Consider the following 12,105-nt stretch of genomic DNA (forward strand, 5'->3'; position numbering starts at 1 on the left):
GCTTTACTCATTCTGCATTGTCAAACTCTATAACTCACTACCATCACCTTTCAGATCCACTAAAGATGCAAACTCCTTCAAAAAGGGCCTTCACCTTCACCTATCTACCCAATGACAATGCTCTTGCTCTAGACCCCATATAACCTGAACCATCCCACACTTTTCATTTCTCACACACATACATAACCATTTCAACCTGTAGCACTCAACTCCACCTATTATTTTTTCTTACATTATTCTCTTCTTTATCTACAGCCCATTACTTTTAGACATTTCAATTTGCTGCATATTATCTGGTTCATTGTACATTATCATTATTATTATTGTTAACTTTTATCAATTAATGTGTATGTTATGCTATGTTTACTTCTGACTGTTAAATTCCTTTATTTTCATTTATATCCATCCTTCTGTAATTAACTGAATGTTGTACTTATACATCTATTGGAGCTTTTCTCCCCAGGCCTCCACTGAAAACATGCTCATTCTGGACCAGTGGACACTCCTGGTAAACAAATGTAAATAAATAAAATAATCAGTAAGTTATCTAATTTCCTAAGGGGACTTGTTTCAAATGGCAAGAACAATTTTGCTAATGTCTGTTTCACTGATGGCGAGATTAAAGGAGGCCTAACTAAAATTATAACACTGTCTCCTTGGCTTGTTAGGGAGCATTGAACATACTTCATTTATAGTATAACTTTCAGGGAAGGGCAATAATGTTAAGGATTTTAAAGGTCAGGCATGACAGGAGGGGTGTGGATATCACTGAGATGGTGAGGTAGTTAGCTCTCTCTGGTGAGACAAAGTGATGTTCATTATATGATGCTAGATTAATAAGTCTGTGGATGGCATTGATAGTGGGTTGGATGAGATTGGTGTTCTGGCAGAATGTAGTGTAAGTATATGAAGGCTATATTCAAGTCTTGGAGCTTCAGGTGATGAGATGGTTGGAAATAGTGTAACTAACACTAAATTGTGTAACTACTTTCTTAACAGTGTTCTTGTATGAGTTTTGAGAGTGCAAGAGAGAGAGCGAGAGAGAGAGAAAGGGGGTAAGTGGTATCTAGTGAAACCTCAAAATATTTATACTTTTTTACTGATTTTAGGGAATATTACTTAGGTTGACAATATTGACAGGACTTGACAGTCTCAGCTTATTTTTTTGGTGCAAAAGTTGTGATGGTGATTTTATTCTCATTAATAATTAGAAGGTTTTCTGTTATTCAGAGTGGTAGCATGATGAAGTAGTTTTACAGAGATTTTTTGGAGCTCAAAGTATTGAACCCAGTTTTGTGAAGCATATTGTCTGCACCAAGGATGATATCTGAGTATGAGAAGACTGTGTTGATGTCATTAATAAATACTGAGACTATCACTGGGGACTCTTGCCCTAAAATATCCATCTGGAGAAGCAATGCTGTGTCCCAACTTTAAATATTTGAAAACTGGGTAATTACGTTATGTCCAGAACTGAATAATTATATCTTTTGTAATCAATTATGGTGGTTAAAACTCTTTAAGTGCCTGTATGAGGTCTATGAAGATGGCCCCTGTGACGTGACTATTTTTCTTTGCAGAGAACGGTTTATCTGTAAGTATGGTTATCAGGGTGCTAATGCCAACTCATGAAGCCATGTTGTGAGTTTGTTAGGAAGCTATTTGTTAAGGTGTTCTTGTATGTACATGAAACTCGCAACTCTTGCCTAGACCTACTAGAGGTGCTCACCATCCAACCAAATACCTTATTCATGGTAGACTTTAACTACCCATCTATAGATCTCGAAACATATACTACCTTTAACAGCAGAACTTCATCAACACAAACACCCTGGACCAGATAGTGCACTGTCCAACAAGAGGATCAAACGTATTGGACCTAGTACTCATCAACATGGGACAGCACTGCACCCCCCCCCCCCCACACTGTGTAACATCCTCACCTGTGAAGTTGCATCACAAAGCTGTCTCCCTTGAAATAAAATTCAGCCCAAAAAGCCCAACTAATTCTATAAAAGTTAGGAACTATGCTAAATCCAAATGCATCCTATTAAGTGACAGTTTGCCAAACTTCACGGCTCCCCCAAACCCCAAGAAAACAACTACCTATGCAGAATTATTTACAGAAACCCTGTACAAACATGTAAATGACTGCATTGAGGCTGCCATACCTGCCAGACGTAAGCCCAGATCTAACACCAAAATCAAACCCCACTGGTGTAATCCTTACCTTAACAGGCTATATAACAAAAGAATAAAGTTATGGTCAAAATCTGAAAGAGCAGCTGTCATAGAGACAAGAGCTCTCTGATTTAGCTAAATAAGAAACTATGAGGTCTAATAAAGTCCAGCAAGACCAATTACAAGGTCAGGAAAACCTTGCAGGCTATGGACAATCACAAGGCTTTCTTCAGTTATGTCAGGAATCTTAAAGGTAATACTCAACAATGTGCAGAATTGATGGTAAATGGTACAACCTTCACTGAACAGGGTGACATAGCAAATCTACTGGCTGATAAATTTGGCTCTAACGTCACCCCCTCCAACTACCCCCTTTGAAATCTTTTCTAGCATATTTCCCCCAACTATCACCAGGGTGCAGGTCCTGAAAGTGCTCTCTAAAGCCAGAAACACTGCCTTAATGGGCCCTGGCAATATCCCTGGTTGCCTCCTAAATAGCCTAAAACATGACTTAGCAGGGCCACTGGAGGCACTCCAACTACAGCCTCAAAACAGGCTACATGCCAAGTGAATGGAGTTATGCAACAGTCATCCCTCTTCATAAGGATGGACCATAAACTGAACCTGGGAGTTACAGACCCATCAGACTGGCAAGTCTAATATGCAAATCCATGGGACAAATTAGCATGGAAATTATCAACAAGGACATTGGCAAATTACAAACACTGGACCCATTCCAGTTTGACTTTATTAAGGGTAGGTCTTGCCTAGTTATACTGGTATACTTCTGTGAGAGTCAGCATGGCTATGGATAGGGAAAAATGCTGCATACAGCTTACCTTGATTTGGCCAAGGCATTCAGTGCAATCTCACTCGGGTATTGTTGACAAACTCACAAAACTAGGCATAAATCTGTATATAACTCGCTGGATTGCCAGCTGACACCGATAGTACCCAAGAAGTCAGGATCAGTGAGACCACCCCCACCAAGAAACTGGTCACCAGTGGAGTAACCCAGAGCTGTGTGTTGGGCTCGCTGCCATTTGGCATCTACTTCTCAGAAGTCAAGGCTAATATCAAAGGCCTCAGTCTTACCAAGTTCACAGATGACTGTAAATTTGGGGCTATTATAGATTCCCCCATGATGCCAACATCCTTCAAGACTGTCTAAGACAAACAGATCACTAATGTGAAAGCCACAGATTAAAACTCAATGCAAATAAATGTATTATAGTGCCTTTTGTAAAAGTTTCCACCCAAGCTACTTACTTCATTGATAAAACACCCATAAGAATTAACCTGATAGTTAAGAATCTGGGAATATATCTAGACGTAATCTGGCATTCAACCACCAAGTAGCCAAGTTAGTAAGAAAATCATTCTATGTTACCAAACTCATAAGCAAGGGTATGGCACCCAGGTCCAAGGAAGTAATAGTACCACTCTACTTAGCCTTTATCAGCCCTGTCATTGAGTACAATGCCCCTTTTGGCATGGACATAGCTAGGCACATGCAACAGCTGGAATGCCCTCAAAAGGTTCCTCACCAGGAGAATTCAGAGTATAAATACCCTGTACTACACAGATAGCCTTAAGGTCCTGTCTCTGTACTTAGTCTACTGCAGATTACTGGGAGGCAATCTTTGCCTAGCATATAAGGTGTTTTTGGATCCAGATCTGATGGATCTCTTGCACATCTACAAGACAACACCAGAAACACTAGATCCAAGGACCTAAACATTGTTTACAACATAAACAGAACCTGCTGGAGGGACCAATATGTATCTCAAAGGACCCCCATGCTATGGAATAAGCCTACAATGAATGTGAAGAAGAGTTCATCCCATATCCTGTTCAAAACAAACCTTGATTACTGGATGGGAAATAACAAATTCACCCCTGACCTATCCCCCATGTCTCTGATGGACAGAGATTGACAGTAAGTAAATTAATCCCCAACTAGCATAAGACCCAACCACACACACACACACACACACACACACACACACACACACACACACACACTCACACACCCCTTCGCTACCTCCATACTAACATAACCCACCGTATAAGTGTCCAAGGAACTCTGGGACAAAACAGGGTTAAGTTGCACAACTAGGCTTGTTAAGATCCTGGTGGTCTTTAGCTACTATGAACTTAGGAACCTATGTGATTATGTTTAATGAGGCAAAATTGATGCCTAAACATTTAGTAGCAAAAGAGTATACCCATTTAGTCCCTGAATTTACTGTTTACCTCCAGGTCTGATTGCGTTAACAGAGGTTTTTCAGTGCATACTGTTTTTTTGTGTGTCCACAGTGATAAGATTACTGCCATATAGCAGACAGTTGGTGGTCCTTGTATGTTATGTGTAGGCTTGCTGGGTGGTGTTCCCAGAGTTTCTTTTACTATGTAGCTTGTACCTCATTTAAAAAGCTAATGATGCAGTTGATTGTGGATCGGTCCTCCCTGATGCCTGCCAGAGGATGAGATGCTTTTCAGGACTTTACTAAGTCTGTCTCTCTGGGGTACACTGTAACCATAAAAGAGGAAACAAAAAAAAAAACACAAAAGACTGGATCCTAGATTCTATACACAAGTGTAAAACAGGAAAGCTAAGGCATTGGTCTGCTCTATGGTGAAAGAACTACATGCCTTCTCTAGTATTCTCCCCTCCATCAACATCTAGAATGGCAGTTTGCATCTACCACCTCAAGGAATATTGATAAAGTGATTCAAGCTCATTTATGTAGGTTATAAAGGGGAGCAAGTCATAAAACTTTGGAAGGTAGAAAAATAGTTTCAGACAGTTATGAGTAAGGAATGCCCTTTATGGTGAATGAGTTGTTGCTAGGTTAACTAATATAACGACACTTGCTAGCACAATAATATTTTCAGCAATACAGCAGGACTAATTCAATTCATGACAGTTAAGCAAAAGCCTTGTGCATGTTTTTTGCTTAAGCTCCAGACCCTGTACTGCTGACTAAAATGAAATCTACCTGTTCTACTTTATTGCCAGTGGCAGTAACTATAAAACAGCCAGTAGGAGTGTCAGCGTTTAAACACCATCAACAAGTCAGAGTAGTGGGTATGCCATTTCAGTTATTTGTGTTGTGTCTAAATAAACCTTAATTTAAGCAAGCTGTGGCACCAGGAGCATGTGTCACAATTTATACTTCTATTACATTCAAGCAGTAACAGAGAGCTATCACAGGTGACAAGCCACTCAACTACTTCAGATCTCTGTAAAACTTCAACAGTTTTAATATAATGTGCAGTGGAAGGATTAGTATGGAAATCCAAGATCCCATGAAGTCACAAGGTCAAGCTAAAAATCTAGGAGTAAAAGTATCAGCTCTACATTTGATCTAACTGACATTAGTAAGACCAAGCACCCAGTCTTGTCAGTGTTCTGACAGGCAGTTATTTATGCAAGCATCCTTACATAATCAGAGTGTCCTCTTTAAGAGGATTACTGGTTTTAATTATTTTTTAACCTTGTAGAATTGAGTGAACCTTTCAATTCCATTGGCTGGTGGTTTGGGTGGAGGTGGGGGTTACCTGGAGGAATCTCTGCTTTTTGACTGCCATCTTTGCCCCAGTGTCCATAACTTCTTTAAGAAGCAGAGCTTGCAATGGAGCAAACTAGTGTTCTATAAGGAGCATGTCCAGAAAAAGTGTTCTAGACTATGACTTTCACATTCCCATACTCATTTCCTGCGGTAGGTCTTTGTTGCTGTTGTTTGCCTGCTAGAAAAGTAGAGATTGTGGCAAATGTTCTGGTGCCACAGCCATTTGGACTCTTGCTTGCATTCCACTGATGAAGGAGTAGAGCCTGCACACAGAGATCAGGGCACTATTGGTCACAGCTTCTTCCAAGAGATGATCTTGTAAAAACTGGATCATGTCCTATAGGGATTCAAATGGATAGGACTTGTTCAGGAACTTAATGCAGGGAGTTGCAGCATAGCAACAGACTGCAGTTCAGTAGCTCCAATAAAACAAGCTTGACAGAGAAGCACATACCATTGCTATCATTGTCTGGCAAAATCTGAAAAGTCTTGATCTAATGCCACCAAAAGTGAAATGAGGGTTCTTCTTTCACTTGTATCACTTGCATGAGGATATTCTCTTTTTCTATCCAATGTAAACAGATATTATTTGTCATAGAGGAGGTCATTTAGGACTAGCTTGGGGGTACATGAATATGTGTACTTTCAGTGGTAATGAACATAGTTGCGTCTTGCCTCAGACCCTCTTGCAGCTATGTTTCCAAAAGCAAAGATAATATTTTCAGGTAGCCCCTCAAGTCTCAAACTGTTCCTGTGATTTCTGTTTATTTCATCCAATATGTGCCCTATTGACTTTAACTGCTTGTCGTGAACATTTAACTACTCATATTTATAGTGTGTTCTTTTACACATGTGGATAGGTTCTCCAGAGTCTGCTCAATCTGAGAAATTCTGCTATTGCACTTCTACATAGCTTTGTTTTGCATCCCTCTCTTATTTGGTTGCTGGAGTCCATCCATCCACAACCCCTTTTTCCCACTTTTGAAAATGGGGTCAGGGTGTCACATCAGCAGCGAATATCATCTAGAGCCAGTGTTCATTCAGAATCAAACTAGATGACCTCTTGCTGTGAGGTGACAATGCTACTTTCTGCACCACTGTGCCATCCCTGAGTACTGGAGCTCTATTTCTTCCAATATTGTGTTCATTAAAGACAACAGATTGGCAATAGCTGAGACATTGGCTAAATTGGACAATTGCCACTGTAGGCTACCCAGACTGACTGTTAGTCATACGGTACCATAATCCTTATCTAGTACAACTACCATAACTACACAGATTCAGCCTGGATTTCCTTAATAAAATGCTTGTATTCCATCAGACTTGTTCTGGAAAGCTGTTAAAGCCATTCTGTCAAGCACCTCCCCCCCCCGTGTCACTGGAAATTATTAGAAGATAAAAAATGACAGCATTAAAACTCTTTCCTTTTTTAGGAAAAGCACTGGTTAAAGTCTGAATCAGTTTCATTGTATTGGAAAAGTGTACTCAACACAAAATGTATACCACAGTTCATATTTTCAGAATTTAGAAAGTGGTCCTAGTTTAACATACTTTAAAGATTTGTTTCTCCTATGTGATAGCATGATCTGCAAAATTCATGACTGTTAATATTTTCAAGGAGTTTTTTTCAGATATTTCATGGAACACAAATGTGAGTGACTTTTAAAATTCTGTAATTGGGACCCTCAGAACAGAAGAAATTCAAGTCTGAATGGCATTGATATATACCAAAAGAGAGACTGCCTTGTTTTGTAGTATTCCCTTACTCAAAGGGAATTGGTATACATAAGTAACATGGTGTCTGTGTGTGTGTGTGTGTGTGTGTGTGTGTGTGTGTGTGTGTGTGTGTGTGTGTGTGTGTGTGTGTGTGTGTGTGTGTGTGTGTGTGTGTGGTGGGGGAGTACCCCATTAGAAATATCTGAAAGGTATAATAGTAAGCTTCACAATTTGTTATACCTCTGTTTGGATCTGTTTATTTTTTGCAGTATTGATAATCACATCATCAGGGCCCACACTTGTTTAAAAAGGTAATGATACAGCTGATAATGAATGGGTCATAAATACAAGTTTTAACATAAAAGTTGTACATGTCTTACATGTCTTAGCTGGGTGATTATTGTCTGGGTACATTTATTTCTCTTTTACTTGATTCTTCTGATGTCACTAAAGCAAGCACGTGCAGACACACACACACACACGCACACGCACATGCACATGCACACACGCACACACACACTGGCATGGAGCAACCAGCAAAAGTTCAGCTGCTGGGTATAAAATAATAGTCGCGTAACAAGCTATGTACATTTTGTCAATCATGAGAGACGAATCTGCAAACTCATTTGCACAGCTAAACTGTCATTTGCAAATGTTCACAAATAATGCTGGACTGACATTTTTTTATCTGAAAAGTACTTATTTAAATTTATACATCTATGGTTAGCAATTATTGCAATCCACTCAGTTTAACATTAGCTTTATTATTTGCAGCACTGAAAGCAGTATTTTCAACAAATGAAGAGATCCAAGAAATGGCTCAGAATGATTTCATTATGCTGAACCTTATGGTATGTAAGATATTTCTGCACTCAAATTATATTAAGGTTATGAATTAAAATATTACTAATGCATTAGAGATAATTCAAATGGTATGCATTAAAGTTGTTCAACTATAGCAATATCTGCAAAATTTCTCTCTTAAAACTGGTCTTTTCAGCATAACACATATATTTTTAGCCACTCACCACCACACTAAAATATTTATTTTCATTTATTTATTTGCATTGTTAACTGGGGACGAGTGGCAACATACACAGTTTTCTTGGACTCAGCTGGGAGCACCATCTAGTTAAAGTGACTGGTCATACATGGAAGCTGAGGGAATCATGTGATCATTGCAGTTGCAAAGCAATTAAGCTACGTGACCATTTTAGCCTTGTTAGTACCCACCATTTGGAAGGAAGTACAGGCCAGTCAAACCAGGGGTGAATTTATGAATGCCCATCCAGTTGTCCAATTCCTTTATACAGGCAGATATTGAGTCACACTGCTTAGTTTGGAAAGAACATTTCTTCCATAGAAGGGGTAGGCACTGTGTGACAAATATATTCATTCACCTTGTCTTGTTGATTTGTTGGAGAAGGTTTAGACCTCTGGCCCTAGTGTTAGCAGAACTGTTTGTTTTATAAAGGTATAAGATCTGGACTACTCGAAACCTTATGGCCCTTTACACGAGGCACAGGTCACCCCTAAGGAGTCTATATTATACAGAATTAGGGGGTGCTTACTGAAAGCAGCCATGTTGTACTTTTAATGAGAAGTTTGAGCCCATTTTTATGCAGCATTTATTGATGAATGTTCCTATGTCGGAGGGGGACTTGAGGATAACTCCCAGTTTACGATCATCTGTGAATTTTGTTAATCACAGATCATTCTTTTATAAATGGGAATCTGAAAAACACTTACCAAATAGCAGAAGTCTCAGCAAAGATCCATGGGAGACTTCACTGATGACCTTCATGTTCCTGCAAGGATGTACCACCCTTCCCTGATCATATATATATTTTTAAACCAGTTTGTCTCCATCTAATTACATATGAGTCAATTTGGAGTTTAGTTTGTTTATTATTATGTTTGCAAGCAGTATGGTAATAAAAGCCTTGGCAAGGTCAAGGTATACTATATGGACAGCTAGCCCACAGCCCACAACAAGAGTCACTTGAGTTAATTAGATTCATCAGACAGGATCTGTTGTTAACAAATCCAATCTGACATGGATCAAGTCTGATAATATTTCTGATGTCACCATTTATCAGGTCAGTTAGGATACACACCATGGTTCTGCATATAAGACTCCTCAGACAGATAGGTCTATAATTTCCAAGGTCAGAGTTGAAGCCACCCTTATAAAGTAGCATCACAAGAGCAGTGCACCCACCTATGGGACAAAACCAATTGCTAGCCTCAGATTAAAGAAATTAAGGAGTGGGTCCATCCACCAGGGCTTCTTTAGTACTGTTTATTCGGCAATTGGGTATGTTATCAGGTCTCACAGATAAACACACATATATATATATATATATATATATATATATATATATATATATATATATATATTTTTTTTTTTTTTTTTTTTTTGGAGATAACTTTAAGTACATGTTCATTTGTAATTTTTGGTGGATGGAGTCCATCTGAAAAATGCAGGCTTGGAATAGGTGTCTCTGGGGTAAAGTTGATGGCAAATTTGTTTGCAGCTATACTGGCAATTCTCACTGGATCATAGTAGGTAGTGGCATTTTGAATAGACTTTGACAAGTGTTGAGTGTTATTCCTTATATTCCACACATAACTAAAGAAGGATTTGGAATTGCCTTTAGCTTCCATTGCTTGTCTGAGTTCATGAGATACCTTTGTTCTCCTGATGGTATTTCTTTAATTTCTTAAGTCAACTATCTGATTTTTTCCTTGAAGTGAGGATCTTTAGTTTTGCTATATAAGTTAAGCAGTTTATTTCTCTTATTATACAGTTTGTTAATGCTGGAGGACCACCACTCTGGTTTGCTTTTAAACTTTCGCTTTTCTTGGATTTAGTTGGGACTGCTATGTTACAACATTTGTACAAGTGCAAGTAGAATTTGGTAGTATAACTCTTTGAAGCATCAACATTTTGGGTAATATGACTTTTCTCAAATTTGGAGACTTCATCAGAGAATTTTAGATTTGTACATTTTAAGTCCTGGAATCCTGTGATGTTTGCATCCTTAAGTTTGAAGACTTTGAAAGCGAAGGTTACTTGTTTGTGATCAGACTTAACCAGTGAAGGGGATACCAAGGGGAAAGAATATGCAGATTTATTTATTCATTCATCTATTTATTTTATTTGCTTTTGTTTACTGGGAAATTCCACATGGAAACTGAAATGCCCATTTTCAACTGAGGCAGAGAAGAAAAGTTCCAAAACAGGGATATTAATACATTCTGACAATTCAAAAGAAAAATGGCTAACAAACATTATTTACAAAGTATTTCAAAGCCAACAATGAATAAATATCATTTACAAAGCATAAGAGATTAAGGAAATATAACTTTTCAAGATGCTGTAAGTAGAATTAAAAATACTATATTAATAGACTGGTACAGTATCCATAGTGGACAGAGTTATGACTGCATACTTCAAACTGTAGATATGGTGCAATTGCGTAGTTTATTAGTTGCCAGGTAATATTTTTAGGACAGATTTGAATTGTTGCAGGTTATTTAAAAGCTTGATGTGGTTTGGAAATTTGTTCCATGTCTTGGAGATGGTGACAGAGAATTAGCAAAAGTTAGTTTAAGTTCTAAGGATCTTAACGTTCTGTTTGGTACATGCCATTGTATGAAGTTTGGCAGCGAGTGTGTTTTTAAATGGATGGTGAAATATTTTGAGTAGCTGGAAGAGGGTATTGTGTTGAGGAAGCTCAAGCCAGCTGAGGGTACTTAGCATTGTGCAGTAATAGGAGCAGTTTGGAAGGTTGCAGATAAATTTGTTCATGGTGGAATAGTTAAGATTTGTGAATATTTTTGTGGCCTATTGAAGAGTAGGGAGGAAAAGGGAGATGGTAGCTGTCTTTTTAGTATGATCACAAAACAGGTGCTTTGGTCTGTAAAGATTATCTAGTTTGCAGTGTGTTCTTTTGACTGCTGTGCCATTGTCGGTGATAACTCCTGATAATTTTGTGTTGGTGACACTTTCAATTTTTGTTTTGTTTGAGGAGATGACATTAAGGTCAGTGATGTTTTGATTTATGTTTTAGGAATGAATAGGATTAGTTTGGTTTTGTTGGGGTTTAAGAGCAATTAGCCAGCTTTACACAGAGGTGGAAGTTTCCTGTATGTTGATTTCTAATGTGGGAAGATTTGGGGCTGAGTAAAGTAAAACTGAGTCATCAATATATTGCATTATGGTGGTGAGTTTTGATCCTTGGGCATGTCATTAATGAAGATATTGAAAAGAATCGGCTCAAGTGTGGAGCCTTATGGAGCTCCTATAGTGATTGGACAAAACTTGTAGTGGGAGTCATTCTAGTTTACAGACTAGATGTGATTGTTTAGTTAGTTGGTGATCCAGCTAGTTGAAGGAGTTGAGAGGCCTATAAGATTTGGTCTTTAGAGGAGTAGTTAATGTCAGATCATAACAAAGGCTTTTGATGAGTCCAGGAAAAGTGTGGAAACAAAATTACTTGAGTTTTTACTTTGATTAATAGTATCTAGGAAATGCAGCAGGGCAGTTTTGGTGCTGTGGTGGGGTCATAAGCCATGTTGGGTAGGAGAAAGTAATTTGTTATTGAGCAGAAAGGATAGAAAGGCTAGG

At 38.4% G+C, this 12,105-nt stretch overlaps 1 protein-coding gene across 1 annotated transcript in view; it reads left to right on the forward strand.

Moving 5' to 3' along the window:
* Positions 1 to 12,105, forward strand: part of AGR3 (anterior gradient 3, protein disulphide isomerase family member) — a 234,112-nt gene that overhangs the window by 136,120 nt on the left and 85,887 nt on the right. The window contains exon 5 of the mRNA XM_044064738.1: positions 8,247 to 8,323. Coding sequence (XP_043920673.1) covers positions 8,247 to 8,323 — 77 coding nt within the window. The remainder of the gene's footprint in view (positions 1 to 8,246; positions 8,324 to 12,105) is intronic.

The sequence above is a fragment of the Protopterus annectens genome, chromosome 3.part0 (assembly GCF_019279795.1).
Source record: "Protopterus annectens isolate FY-2018-M chromosome 3.part0, PAN1.0, whole genome shotgun sequence".
Classification (NCBI taxonomy): domain Eukaryota; kingdom Metazoa; phylum Chordata; order Ceratodontiformes; family Protopteridae; genus Protopterus; species Protopterus annectens.